This window comes from Vigna angularis, chromosome 1, assembly GCF_016808095.1.
Source record: "Vigna angularis cultivar LongXiaoDou No.4 chromosome 1, ASM1680809v1, whole genome shotgun sequence".
Classification (NCBI taxonomy): Eukaryota; Viridiplantae; Streptophyta; class Magnoliopsida; order Fabales; family Fabaceae; genus Vigna; species Vigna angularis.
This window is the reverse complement of record NC_068970.1, coordinates 58,155,441-58,171,231: the sequence shown is the minus strand read 5'-3', so window position 1 is coordinate 58,171,231 and position 15,791 is coordinate 58,155,441. Positions and strand designations below refer to the sequence as shown.

The 15,791-nt window shown below is 31.2% G+C and overlaps 1 protein-coding gene across 1 annotated transcript; it reads right to left on the bottom strand.

Moving 5' to 3' along the window:
- Positions 1–12,756: 12,756 nt before the first annotated feature.
- Positions 12,757–15,339, bottom strand: LOC108337064 (uncharacterized). The gene has a single exon (XM_017573507.2). It carries the CDS (start codon positions 14,587–14,589, stop codon positions 13,114–13,116), a length of 1,476 nt encoding a protein of 491 aa, XP_017428996.1. The 5' UTR covers positions 14,590–15,339; the 3' UTR covers positions 12,757–13,113.
- Positions 15,340–15,791: the final 452 nt, after the last annotated feature.

The following is a 15,791-nucleotide window of genomic DNA, read 5'->3' as shown; positions in this document are numbered from 1 at the left end:
ACTATTTTTGTCAGCTTTTCCAACACTTTGTATTGATGTTTAATATTATTAACATTATTGCTAGACCGATAAGGATTTATTGTGATAATTTCATAACCGTCTTTTTCTCTAAAAATGACAAGTATTGAAAGAGTGTTAAACACATGAATTTGAAGTACTTGTCAAATAAAGGAGTGTAAAAACATAGAGTGTTGATTGAATATATTGATACTGATTTGATGATAGCAAATCCGTTAACTAAAACACTATTGTCCGAAACTTTTATCGATTACGTGAAAAAAGTCTTATTGTTCATGACTTTTGCCGCCATGATAATTTTAATGAATGACGCATATTTAAAGTTTAGTACTATATCTTCAAGTCATCACATGAACCTGGTGAGAGAACGTTAAATTATATTAGTTTAATATTTGTTTCATGTAATTTAAAGTATAGTTTTGATGTAAAGATTTTAGTGTGATAATTATTAAAATATAAATATATTAACATTTTATTTTAGAGTTATTAAAATTAATCCATCTCTCCTCATTTTAAAGGACATTTTAATATTTTGTTAAAATTTTAAAGGACATTTTAATATTTTGTTAAAGTTTGTAAAATATCATAAAATAAATATAGTTTTACTTTAGGGAAAGGATGTTGTTTATGAAAAGAAAAAGTAAGAGTTAGGTTATTGAAAAGATAAATGAACAGTGACCTTCATAGAAGGAGACTTCCTAATTGATAATTTCTATATCATCAAAAAGTCATATAAGAGAAGTAAGAGAATAGAAAACATTGATTATGAGAACTTTGTAATGGATCGAGGTAAGTTCATTTCCTTCATTATTATGTATATGAGAATATTATGAGAATCATGAAATTGAAGATCCTGTATGTTTTCATTTAACTGAAATTATAAAACTTGCTTATATGATTATATGAGTCTAAGAATAGATATTAAACTAGTATATCCATTTGTTCATATATTAATTAACCGAGTTTTGTAACACATTAGACGAGTTTTTAACTAGTGAACTCTATATATTTTTATATATCTTTATACTTTTAAAAAATTCTTACTTATATATATATTTTATCTTCATATTTATACAAAGTCAACTATTTATATTTTTATAAATATTAACTTTTTAAACCTATAAATTATTTTTAAGATTGATTCGGGTTGGAAACTTAATTACAAACTTTAAAATATTTATTATTATCTTTCATTTTTAATTTTTTTTAATAAACAGACAAACAAACTACCGTCAATCAATGCGTTAACCCGAATTTAAAACTAATAATAATATTAAAAAATATGGCACGTGCCATACACGTTTTGGTGTATCATGATTCATGATGGAGGGTTGATGGGCTTTCAATTGGGTAGAGGACAATAATGGGTGCAGACCAATTTGGATAAGTTGAGATAATGGCCCACTCTTGAGTCTCTGACTTGGACATCCATGTCATATCTCAAAATAATAATAATAGATAATACTAAATTCTTAGAAGAATGATTAGCCCGAAGAGGCCCATCCCTGAAAGGAAAAGCAATATAAGAAGAAGATAAAGTTTGAAAGATGAACAGTGATTATATGTTTGGTTGTGAATTTATGATGGAGATCATGATTACACCTTCATGTCAAAATTACATTTTTCTAATTATAACTCTTCATTCTTCTACAATAACAATAATCCATGTTTTGATGTATGCATTACTCAGAAATCACGTCAGGGAGTTTGCTTTTCAAATTCAACGTTTAACTGTATATGATCCTAATTATTGTATTATTGTCGTTTAATTGTGTATTAGGGAAATGATTTATCCTTGAGTAAAAGGCATTGGAACATGAAACCAAAATCTACGATGCTTGGTGGCAAAAAACTTTGACATCTCACATGTGCTGCTATGTATCTGTGAACAAAGATTCTTCATAGTGGGAACCAATAAAAACAAAATAATGCAACAAACGAATTTAGCACCAAATTTGTACGCGCCAATATTCCACATTAGCTGAAAAAAAAAAGGTGTAAATCGCATGAAATCACCGATCATGAATAACATAACCTAACTAATATTCTTTATTTTTCGTTTATATATTTTAATGTCTCTCATACTATATACATATATAAAGAGTCAATGGGTTTCATATAAATTTACTTTATGTTAAATTTAAAAAACGGAATTATAATAAAAGAGTGTTTTAGTTATAAAGAAAAGTAATGCATAAAACACTATGAGTTGATACTCATAAACATGACCAAATTAAATTTTTAATTTGGTTGTTATTAGAAGGTTTAAATACTACTTTGCTTTTTGTTTTTTTCAATTTTTTAATATGATTCTAATTTTTATTTTTATTTTTCAATTATGTTATAATTTTTATTAATTTTGTTCAATTAGATCCCTTTTGCTAATGACATTTAAATCGTTAATAAAAGTGAACAATTTATGTCATGTGTCAATTCGTTACTTTTTTATTTTTATTTTTTAAAATAATTTATAAGTAATTCACCTGTCAAGTTAATACCATATCACATGTTAATGTCGGTGTCATGTGTTCAGCGTTTTATATTCAATTTAGTATCAATTTTGGTTAATTTTATTTAATTTAGTCTCATTTTTCTAAAATAGAACAATTTTGTTTTTCTTTGAAATCAAATTTCATTTTTATATAAATTTTATACTTAAAGTTTTATTAAAAATCACATTTTTATTAAATGTTTTTTTCAATATTTTTAAACCAACTCTAATTATATTATTAGAATATAATTATTAGATTTATATTTGGTTTTTTTCTAAATGTAAAAAATAGATTATAAATAATTTAAAAATAATGAAGAATTTAGAAATATATCATTATATTATATTTGTAAGAAGTGAGATTTATCTTAATTTGGAAAGGGAAATAATTGTTTCATTTGAAAAAAAAAATGTAATGAAATTAAACAAAATTAATAAATATTGGACTAAATTGAATATAAAACATTGACATTTAATACAAACATTGACATGTAACATTGACACATTAATACGTGACATCGCTACTCTGATGTGTGATATGATGCTGATTTGACACATAGACTACATTTTTAAAATTAAAAATAAGTTAAAAAATAAAATGACACATGGTATAGTGATCATTTATGTTAACTACTTAAACATTTCATTTATGTTAACTACTTAAACATTTCACTTATGTTAACTACCTAAACATTTCACTTATGTTAACTATTTAAACATTATTAACAAAAATTGATCAAATTAAAAATATTAACGAAAATTAAAACTCAATTAAAAATAAATAAAATTTAGTATCACATTGAAAAAAATGAATCAAACATAAACTAAAATTATATTTAAACCTTATAAATAAACTAAATGGGTATTCAATCAGTTTATTTGGACCCTCTTTTTATAATACTTTTTAATAAAGTAAATATTTTTTTGACTTTTAATTTACATTTTCGTTTAAAATAGACAAATTCTAATTTTTAATAAATAAATCTTGTATATCCAAACTAACTGTAACATTCCAAAAATATAGTGTAAAGCCATATAGTAGGAACATCACATTCATAATATTACAGATCAGTTCTTACAAAAGATAGAACGTACAGTTATGGCCAAACGACCTTACAAAATAGCAAGGGGTTAAAACTGTACAAATATACAACCTAGATCGAACGGTTTACAAAATACTTATATCGAACGGTCCTCCAAAACAATAAAACAGCAGATGACCGAACGGTCCTACTCTTCGACCTTAACGTCTACCTCTACCAATTTTTCTTCTTCCAGCGCCTCTTCCAGCAAAGTTTTTCCTTCTGCTCACATCCACACGGATGATCATTGCAACAGAAGGACAACCACCGAACGTACAAAACGGACAAGACATGAAGTAGGGCAAGCTTATGTAACTCAATTCAAGCATCAACATAGATTTCACACAATTCAAATAAACGAGATAATTCATTCACTTTTACATGCAAAGCCTAATACTAGACTCTGACTGTCCGGACTGTATGAATTCTGTGTAGCTACGACGTTCGTGCATCCGGGTGATGTAGTAACTGGGATACCCTCAACAGTTGTCACCCGAGGTTAGTCCGTTCCGTCCAAATTAACCATAAGGACGAGGACCTCCTGCCATTCCCACACATGACTTACCCTTCTCTACGTGAGAAACGAGTAATCACGAATATCAGGATGAACCGCCAGCTTAGCATGCCCACATTCATACTTTACCAATTCCAATATACATTCATGAATTATTCCTCCCCAGAATACTCGTTCATAACCAAAATCATTTCATCTATATCATATTCCATCATCTTTCATTATTAAAACCTCAACTGAACCAATTTCAATAAAGATCCCTTAGGATACCAAATACCGAACATTAATCTTCAACCCCAAACGAGACCGAACACTTGGAGTGAGACCGAGAGGTCTCCAGTTCCAAAACAGATCAAAACCAAGAGAGTTACTATCGGGGTGGAGAAAGAGACCGATTACAATGATATTTCTTAAAGACTAATAGGATCGAACGTTATTTACAAGGTGAGCCAATTTAATGAACTGACTCATGAGAGTTTAGACCGAACGCCAATAAGCCTAGGCCGAGTACTAAGACTCTAGGCCGAACACCATAGAAACTGACACTGTAGGACATCAAATAATAATAAGTGATGGAATTATATGAAGAAATCGAACGCTATAAATACTTAGCTTATTTATGAATTTAACATCAAGGAGAATGAGTGTTGGTCGAAGACCGAGCACTGTAGAGACCGAACGCTATTGGTTTTGGCCGAATGCTCTTATTTAAAAATTAAATTACGAAAATGAGAACAAGCGCCTGGTGTAAGACCGAGCACCACTTAATACGAGTGCTTGGTGTAAGACCGAGCACTACTTAGTACGAGCGCTTGATGTAAGACCGAACACTACTAAACTTGTAGAAGAAAGACTTGCTAAATATAATAAGATACCATTTAACTAGTGTTCAAGAATGAACGAAATATACAAATACATATAGATATACTTAAGTTTATAACAGAATACCAAGGAACGGATATCCTTGGTTGAACGCTTATATACAAATATTACTAAACGAAGACGCTCGGTCCTCAACTGGAATTCCATCCAAATGAAAGAATCCAGTCCCAACCGAGTCCACAAGAAAACCGAACGGTCAAAGACCTTCAGTGACGAACACCAATTTTCATATGGAATTACATACTTAGAATTCTTTATATCGATTCATTTCTCAACATCTATCTTCATAATTTCATACATCCATATCATGATAAATATTCATACTTCATACAGTCAAAACATAGCAACAATCATTTTTCATACTCATTCAGCAAATCAACGAACATGCATCCATTCAAAACGAACATAAAATCAAATTATATTAGCTTCCCTTACCTCTAACGTGACCGAACGCTTCCAGATATGGTTATTGGTTCACCTCTATAAGTTCTTCTACCTCAACGCTCAACAATTTCCAAAACTAAACCAAGTAAAAACCAAAACACTATCAGAATCACTCATTTTAAAAGAGTGATCAACACATGAAACCAGAACTTGGTTTGCACGTCCAGGAAAACGCACGGCTGAGTGAAGAGAAGAACTTACCAGCTCAGCTTCACAAACTGATCGGTTCAATTGAAAGTCCTTGACACCGAAAGAGTAGAAATGGTGTCTGAGTGGTGATCGGATAAGAGACAATGAGTGTTTCTTAGAGAGAAGATGAAGAAATCTAGAGAGAAGGAGGAAAAAATGGAAACTCAAAATGTTGAAGAAGATGGTTGCATGCAGAGAGTGGCGTAGATTTTTGAAAACTAAGTTTTACTTCTACCGTCAAAACCGAACGTCCAATCTCTTGCAGCAACCTGTTTTCCACTTTCTGAAATTCTAAACTCTCTTCTTAACACTTGGCTTCCACTCAAATGGGGTTTCGGGTGTATTTTAATGAGTTTTGACACTAACTCATTGTATAATAATTTTCTCTTATGATGTTTGGATTATAGAATGAGGAAAAAAAGAAACAAATAACAGAAAAGATAAAAAATTAAAGTTATTTAATTATAAAAAAAGGAAGTAAGATAAAAAAAATATTTTTTATAGTATTATTTTATTTTTATTATATATATATTATTTTTTATTACATTAAACTAAAATTTGAAAATAAAAAAAATTGACATCATCGTAAATTATTTAGCTATAAACTTTAAATCTATAATTAATTATGGGATGCTAATTCAATGCCCTTTGAAAAAAAAATGAAACTCTTGTGAATTCATTTAGAGTGTGCCATTTATAATTATTTTACACTTTATTTTATTTATTTACTTTTTATTAATAAGGACCTAATGTTACTTTAAGATAGTCTTTCTTCTCCAGCAGAGTAATGCTCACCTTTTATATTTTCTTCTGTATGTTCATCTTTTCAATTTTTTTTCCTGCAAAACTGTCATCTTTTATTGTTGAATAATATTAACAATTAAAAACGATACATTGTACTATCTAATCATAAGTCATCGTGTATAATAAGATGAATGGGTTTTAAAGTTTAAAAAGGGAAAAACTTACTTTCACATATTCTACGCTTAGTACATCACTTTTCACTTTCGCGATACAAAAAATATGGCTGGTTGTCAACCTATCATTGTTCTTTAGAGAAGTATACTTAAAATCAATTCTAATTATCTTTATTAAATATATATTTACTGTATTAAAATTAAAATAAAATTATTCATGGAATTCTTAATAAAATTCAAAATTAGAAAGATTAAACACCTCGAAGGTTATGTTACTTTTTCGTATTCTCATATCGAAATATATACAATAACATATAGAAAAAGATATTTTAATATAAATTAATCATAATAAATACTTTATATAAATACGATGAGTAAAGTAAATTATTTTACAAAATGCAAGCAGTAAAAGTGCTTCAATGGAATAAATTGATGAAATGAGTAAAATCAATTTCTCTTCCAAAAGTACAAGTGGCAAAAGGTGATTGAATGCAATAAATTTATTAAGTAGTGAGAAGCAAATTGGTTTTCGTGTTTTTAATTGGATTAAAAGTTCATTTTTAGGAATAAAAGTATAAGCTAGAGAGTTAAGAAAAATAATATACAAAAAATATTCATAATTATATTATTTTAAATTTTAAAATAATATCATAATTATTTTTGTATGATTTGTTGATTGTTTATTAGTGTTAAATCTTAGTAAAAGTAAAAGTGATGGTGAGTAGTAACTGTGTGACAGTTGAATAAATGCATGATTACATATAATTGCAAAACAAGAAGGTGAAAGAAAAAGAATGAAGACACGAGATAGATAAGAGAATATGGTATTCTCAAACTCTATTCCCAAACTCTATTCCCAATAGTTACTAGTGGTAATAATCATATGCCAACGCCATCCACTGGAAGGACACTTCCTACCACCACGTAACATGTCCTGTGCGTATAATCTTACGATAATGAGAGATAAAGAAACATTTATCACATAAACTATTGATGGATATAATTCGTGATAGTAGCAAAAATTGGTTGATAAATTATGTTTATAGACTAACTAGGCGAGAAAAATTTGTTGGTAAACTTTATATATGAATGTAAAAATTTGTTGATAATTATCGATAATCATAAACCTTTTGATAATTGTTTGACGGTTATATCTGTTAGTAATTTTCGATAAATTTTAATCATTGTATTATTATTAAAACAAGTTTTGACGTCTGTTATTTAAATGTTTGATATCAGTCTAAATTTCGATGTCGTTCTAAGAGATGTTATTTTAACGTTGAAAGTAAGAAACAAACATCAATTGACATCAGTCTTCATCCCAACATACGTCAATTTTCACTGAGCGAGAGAGACCTAACGCTGAGTGAAGTTTTTGGAAATCGGACCACTAGGTGACAAATAATAAAAACACATGTGTTAGGATATTGTTTTCTCCCATATGTCTCCATTGCGATCACTTCAAACTGCATGGATGTCATTGGCTACGTCATTCACTTTGTCTTCAATTATTCTTGATGAGAAAGACATTGTCTCAAATATATCTAGAGAGTTTTCATCATTATTTGCGTGCATCCTTCCACCTTCTAATACAATTGACCATTTCGAATTCCTTGGATCAGTGACATAAAATATTTCACTTTTTTTACCAGCCATAATAAATGGTTCATTTATATAACTCATCTTGCTAAGGTTCAGCAAAGTGAGCCCGAGGTCATTTGTCACCCCACTTGAATTGCTATAACACATTTACACTTAAACATATTGTAAGAACTCGGAAACTCCTTTTTCATACTCTTCATGATCCGATGTTTATTCATCCAGCTGCGATCCATACTCTGTTCGTAACAAATAATATCAATATCAAAATTTAAACTCTCACAAGGTTAGGCCTCTATCTATTCAGAAAAATTATTTTTCATAATTGCTAACACGCATACAAAGAAATCTAACATGACGATAAATTTGATAAAATTTCAGCAGCATTTTGTATTAGTATCCGAAATACATGAAATGAAAGTGATCAGGGATGACCACAATCAAATATGCATTCGAAGAACCATACGAAATGAATTCAATCGAAATTTTATCAAATTTATCTATAAACTTCAACGTACACAATATAGCAAATTATCTCGAAATGTTCGTCGAAATTGTTCACACTCATGGAAGAAGGGTTTGTGCAGAGAAAGTGAAAGAAATGAAGTCCTAGACACTCATAATAATTTAATTAAATTAAATTTTATTCTCAAACATAAAGTTACAATTAATTTAATATAGATTTATTAGTTTTAAAAAAAGGTTTTTTCTTAAACATAATTTAATAAAAGTATATTAGTACTAAAACATAATTTTTGAAACCATTTTAAACATAATTTTATAATTAATTTAATAGAGAAATATTAATACTAAAAATATGTCTGTGAGATTTATTTTACAACCTAAAGCAAATGCTTTACATATTTCACCCTTGAAGTGATGGTCAAGATATCTATATAAATTTGATATATAGTTTACATATTTTTTCTAAGTGAATTTATAGCTGCATCTAAAATGATATATTTTAGTAGATTGATTTTATCAAGAGTTGTATGAAAAGATATATGTAAAAGCATTATGACCCTTAAGCTAACAAAATATAAGAGTATAATAAATGTAATAATAAAAATAATATTTATTTCGTAAATGATTATAATATTTTGCTAGGTTTTTACCTTAATAAACCTATATTAACATTTCTCATTATTTTGTTAGGATAATCTTATTTCTATATCATCTATGTTCATGCAATACACTCATATATATATATATATATATATATATATATATATATATATATATATATATATATATATATATATATATATATATATATTGTTTAATGTGTATTAAAACTTAAAATACATATTTAATGCATTTGTATATAAAAAATCATTCATAAATGAGTACTCGTATTCATAAAAGAGGTGTGAAAGTAATATTATATTAAACCTTATGTTACAAGATTGAATTTTAGTTAGGATTAAAGAATTTTGTTCAAAGTCTTTTTTATATTAATTTATCCTTTCAATTATTGTATGTTTTATTATTTATTTTTGAATCATAAAATGATAAATTTAATGGGTATTTATTAAAAAAATCTCTGATTTTTTAAGCAGTATAAGGAGAGGCTTTTAGAAATAAAAGGAAGTGATATAGCTTTGTCCTTTTGTGGTATGAGGTGCTTGAATAGATGCTTTCCCCAGTGAAGAAATGAATTGAAGAGAAGTGAGGGGCAGATGAAGAGTGGAAAAGTTGTTGATCTTTTACAAGTTTAGGCTCAAAATTATAGGGCAGTGTAGGCTGTGGGATGGTGAAAGAATGAGAGAGAGAAATAGGCATAAAGTTATCACTGTTAAAGTGCTCAAAAAGTGAAGCCTTGTTCAGTGCCAATGGGCCACCATGCATCATCATCATGTCAAATGAAATATGTCAAACATAGTGCCATCCATTTTCACATAACCCCTCTCATAACAAACAAATCTCCCTAAATCCCACACCTATAATCATTTCTACCTTACTTTCTATAACTATTTCAAAATCATCCTTCTAATTTTAAACCCAAAGGAGATAAAGATCATGAGAAAAAAGATTTTTAGCTTTTAGAGTGGACATTGCATGCAAAAGACAAACCACTTTCATACATTAAATAATAACCCTTCCACCTATGTCCTTTCCTCCTTTTTCTTATCACATTTTTATTTCCTATCTCAATAAATAATCAATTTCAATCCAACAATCTTCACAAATCAGGTAAATTCATTTTATGGGCTATTTAACTTAATCCAACCTTCATTTGTCATAATTCGATGTTTTCGATATTTGCTTTAGACTAACAAAGGCCACTAGAGAGTAGTTTAATGATTAAGTAGAATACAACCGCACAATTGGATATTCAACCTTACTTCATTAAGGCATCATCAATATGTTCTTTTATTTTGAGTCTTTTTCAAAGTGGACTTAACATGTTATTTTGTTTAACTTTATTAAGTGTTTTTAAATGTCATTTAGTTGTTGAAATGTTTAAATACGATCATAATTCTGCCTCTTCATACGTCATAAGCCTTTTTGGTTGCTTCATAGATTTAAGATTTAAATAAAATAATTAATATAGAGTACGATATTGTGATATAGAGAATTATAGTAATTAAATTATTGTTTTTTAAAAGAATAAAGAAATTACTGTTACTATGTTCAAATAAAATCAAATGGCATCAACCGTCCAACTTACTTAATGGCAATTCAATTACTTTTAATCCTAAATAATTTTTATCGATTCATTAATTGAAACATGTGATATTATTGTAAATACATATCACACGTGTGAGAACTTTCATGATTTAGACATTTGTAGGCATATAATCCATAGCTGTTATTTAATTGTATTATAGATAGTATTTCATAGGTTAAATAAAGTGAAACAACAGCTAAATAATTGTGGGAAATTTTTAAATTAAGCTACCATATAAAAGCTTTAGATTTCATAGTAGGACTGATAATTTTTATTTTGATCCTTTTAAAAACAAGTTCTTTTTAAAAAAAGTAAAAAATGATTTTTTTTTTCATAAACAAAAATAAAATTATATAAGTTAATTTATACAAATTCTCATATTTATCTAAATTTAACTTACAAACAAAATTCATTTCAATTTTTTAAATATTAGAATTTTTTAAATATTAGAATTTTTTTAACGTAACCTGTGACTCAAGATTAAAGAATGATGGTAATGTCACACATGGTGATTGGGGCACTTCTCTCATCTATCAAGTGTAACAACACTGTTCCTAAGTGATCATAATTCTTAACCCTTTCTCTCTTTTCCTTTTTCCCGCGTTTCCTTCACCAGCTACATGTAAAAGCAACAAATTTTGCTGTCTACGAGAAACACTGAGTTATTCTATCATATAGATTCAACAATAACAAATACACTGTTATATATATAAAAAAATCAGATCATTCGTACGGGCACAGGAGAACCATATATTAATCCATACACCAGGACATTTAGCCGCAATGTGTTCCTTCAGATTTACGTACCAGGTTTGCATTATTTTAATTTTTCAGAAAAATTCTTATACTATTGTTTATCAGTACGGAGTTGTTATTCACGCCAACAAAACTCACAGCAAAGTGCAATGAACCATAAAGACTTGCAAATAATTTAGGTATCGTTGTCGGACACTCCAAACCATTTCATCCAGTGGTTTTTCTTCTTCCATTAACACTTCTCAACCACATCACCGACTTTCAAGACCCCACCTTTCTAATATCCATCAAGACGACTCTCATTTAAGGGCTCCTTCATTTTTCTCATGGCAGGAACGATATCGTCGTGCCAAATTGAAATAAACAGTAGTGGGGAGATAATTCCATGATGCAAATTACACAGACGCTTTTTGCTTTTCCAATTTTTCAGTGTATAATGATTTTTATATATACACACGCCTGCCATTGTAATTGGCTCAACAGGTCACTATTGAAATCTTATTATTGCATATCATGGCTACATATTCGCCATTGTAAAACTATGTGAGCCAATTTTGGAGTGATGACGTAGGTACACACACACACATATATATATATATGCTATATCACTATGAGTGACTATTTCCTAAACTCTGAAGAAAAGAAAAATGGACAGAAGGAAAATGATTTAGCCGTTAAAATGCACAGGCGTGAATTGTTTGCGTCAATTATTGTATTCTGTTAACAACAAGTGGAAGACGGTATGGACCCATGGATACATGGCCATGTGTAACGTGTTTTATATCTCATTGTCATAATCTTGAAAAGTTGGAAACATATGAAAATGTCTTTGATTTCGATAAAACAAGGATGCGGCGGCTAAGAATTCCCCAAATGTCGCCACCAATTACTCCTAGAACCCACAACTTTATAATCGGCGTTAAATTAAAGACTGATAAAGAAAGAGAGAAAGATCTTTCTTTGCAGAACGTACATTAGATGCCAAATGAATTGAAGGCATACAAAACCAAGAGAGAGAGAAAGAGAGAGAGGCATTCATGCTTACACATTCTTTTTTTCTTTTAATCGTGTTCAATCAACACAGCAGATTATACATACAATTTCTCTCTTAAACTCAGCAAGTCAAAACCAGTATCATATATTATAATCTCACACCCATTGACATAGTAAAGACACAAAATACATAAAGGGAGTAACACTTTGAAACTAGCAGGATCCTTTTGTAACAACCAGGGTCCTTTGGTGTATATATATGATTAAAAGCACAACTCAAGATTTGAGGGGAAAACAATAATTGAGAGAGAAGTTAATTAGCTGCTACTTATTTACACATTATTTGAGGGGAAGCAAAGCACAATGAAAAGAAAAAGAAAAATATTGTTTAATTAATAATTAATTTGATGGTCATAGTTAAGATGAGGATACCAAGATTCTGTCTTCCATGCATTAGAATTATACTAGCATATAGTACCATTAGTTGCTTTAAACTTTATGAAATCACAAACATCAATCCTTTTTTCTTCTTCTTATTCTGTTTGGTGGCCCATGCTTTAATCAGAAGAACAATTAATCCAGGATTCCACCATACCTTGGCTTCTGGCAGTTACACTGAACTCTGGTCCTTTATCTCCATGAAAATCCGATGAAGAAGCTGAGTAGTGTACTTTACCATTGGTGACTCGCTCTGCAATGTCACTGTAGCTGACAGTGCCACTGAGACCTCCTCCTCCTCCTCTTCCTCCGTGATCGCAATCATTGTTGGTAATGGTGCCCGTTCTCTGGGCCCATTCCGTTGAAGGATTAGCATTACTCAAGTTATTGTTGTTGTTGTTTCCACTTGACAATGCTCCCACTCCAACCGATGTTGACGAAACCATGTTCTGATGAAGACACCCGAGGTCGGTGTTAACATGGCCTTCGTGTCTCAGTCCCAGCTCCTCAAACACCCCCATTTTGAGACTCGGCGGAATTTCCAAGGAGGGTTGTTGTTGTGGTCTTGAGACAAGGACAGAAGAGTTGCCAAGAGGGTACCTGGGATGGTGATATGCTTCGAGAGTAGGAGCGTTGTTATAGTTGAGAGGCTGTTTCATAAGTCCAAAATGTTCGGACAGGTTTTGCTGATGCTGTTGGTAGTTAATGGAAGTTGAATTAGTAGTAGAGTTAGTTGAAGGTGATAAGGTGTTGTTGGAAAGGGAAGGAGGAAATGGGTGAAGGCTTCGGAATTGCAGTTTTTGTGCAAAGGGGCGAAGAAGATAATGAGGTGGCGTCGGAGGGTCCAAAGGGTTAACATTAACGTTAAGGTTGGATCTCAAAGTTGGTGTTGCGGCTGAAGCAAAGAGATCCAGCCTGGTTCTCGGGAAAGGCGAGGATGTGAAGGGTGGTGCGGGGATGCCTGTGAATTCCTGAACCATGGCTCGGAAATTGGTGGTGTCTGTGGTTAGCACAGTGGTGGGTGCACGCCTCGAAGCTCTTGACCGTTTCTTTGGGTTTCGAACCACGTTGCTGTTGTTGTTGGTACTGTTGGTGGTGCTGTGGGTTTGAATTTGATCATTATTGGCGGCTGACACCGAAAGCATTAGTCCTCGGGAACCACCATCTGGAGGCAAGGTAGGAAAAGCACTACTATTGCTGCCCCTTGTTTGACTGGAGACAAAAGCTTGGTTATGCGGCGAGGGTGACGATGAGGAGCAAGGTATCAAGTTAGCAAGATTGGTTTGGTTTGGTTCGGATCTGCCCGGTTTGGACCACATAACGTCAAGGTTTAGAAGTGATGTTGAGGTTTGGGTAAGCGGATCCAGGTAAGTTGGTAAAGGGTCGAACATGTGGGTATTTTGGTGGTGGTGTGGTGGGATAAGTGGGAGGAGGTTATTGGCAGTGGCGGTGGCAGTGTTGAAGGAAGCAACTTGGGTGGGGGGTTGTTGGTTGTTTAAGAAGGCAGAGAGTGAGGATGATTGGGCGCGTGAATCGTACTCTTCATCGGCACCGCTTGAAGATTGCAAACTGCCGCTAGTGTTGGCCGAATCCATGAAAGCGGAAAATGGAAAGACGTGAGGGAGGGAAGTGGGGAGAGATTTTGATTAGTTGCAGAAACAAGAGTTCATTTAAGAGGTATGCTGCAGAATGAATGAGGTATGGGAGCGAGAGAAGAGGAAAACAAAAAGTGAGAGAGATATTTCTGGTTGTGGAAAGACAAGCTAGTTGTGTTGAGAAAGTGGTTCCTCCTACCAACGTCTTTAAGGCTCTGCAACACTGCAACTAGCACACAGTGCTCGGTTCGCTTTTACTTAATCTGTGTTTGTGCAAAAGGGTGTTACGTAAACAAAGGAATAAACAGCCCACGGATGATCATGCATTTAATACTTGGCGCAGAGAGGTTGGGAATACAAGTTTGCTCTGTTTTCCTATCTATGCTTCTTTCTTTGTACTGGGTTTTTGATCACTACTACCACTACAGATTGCAAAAAGGATCGATCAAGTATTAGGGTTTGAAGTGAAAGAGAAGAGGAAGAGAGAGAGAGAGGAAAAGGAAAAGGATAGTTCTCTAGCCTTTTTCTCCTATAAAAAGAGAGCCTCTTCTGGTAGATATGTGGTTTCACCAGCAAAATATCGGAGTGGGGTAGCTATAGGAATGAAGAAAGAGAAAGAGATGGCAGCCTCCCAATGGTCAAAGTACGAGAGATTTGTGGTTTTGATTTAGAGACTCAAATGGAGGAAGAAGAAGCAAAATGGTTTATTTATTGACAACCTTATTTACTTACTCTCACTGTTCATCTTATATGTTGCGGAATAATCAGCTGTGCAAGCAACCAGATCAGAGTCATGGTTGTTGAATTGCATAAAGCCAAGATATCAACCATATATAGCTTTCCAACTTGCGTCAATAAACCATAAAAAATACGTACATATATAATTATTCTATAATATTATTTTTCTCCATAATATTAACTAAACATTGCTTCCGCTGTAAACCCAATAAACAAAATGTATACCTTCCATGTATACGAAGAAATGTGACTTATTTGTTTCCAATAGCTTTGACCCAGTCAGAAACCTTATATTTTAAAATTATAAATAGGTGAAAAATCTCACATAAAATCTAAGAGAATCTTCCACAGTGTTTTTCTGATATCTTATATTTTATACCATTTTAATTTTTTTTTTCTTATGAGTGGTCATGTTAATTGTTAATTGCTGATACTAAGCACGGGTAAAAAAAATCCAATTTTAT

What these genes read in the sequence shown, in the direction of transcription:
- LOC108337064 (XM_017573507.2), bottom strand. Translation starts at nt 14,589, where the DNA reads ATGGATTCGGCCAACACTAGCGGCAGTTTGCAATCTTCAAGCGGTGCC.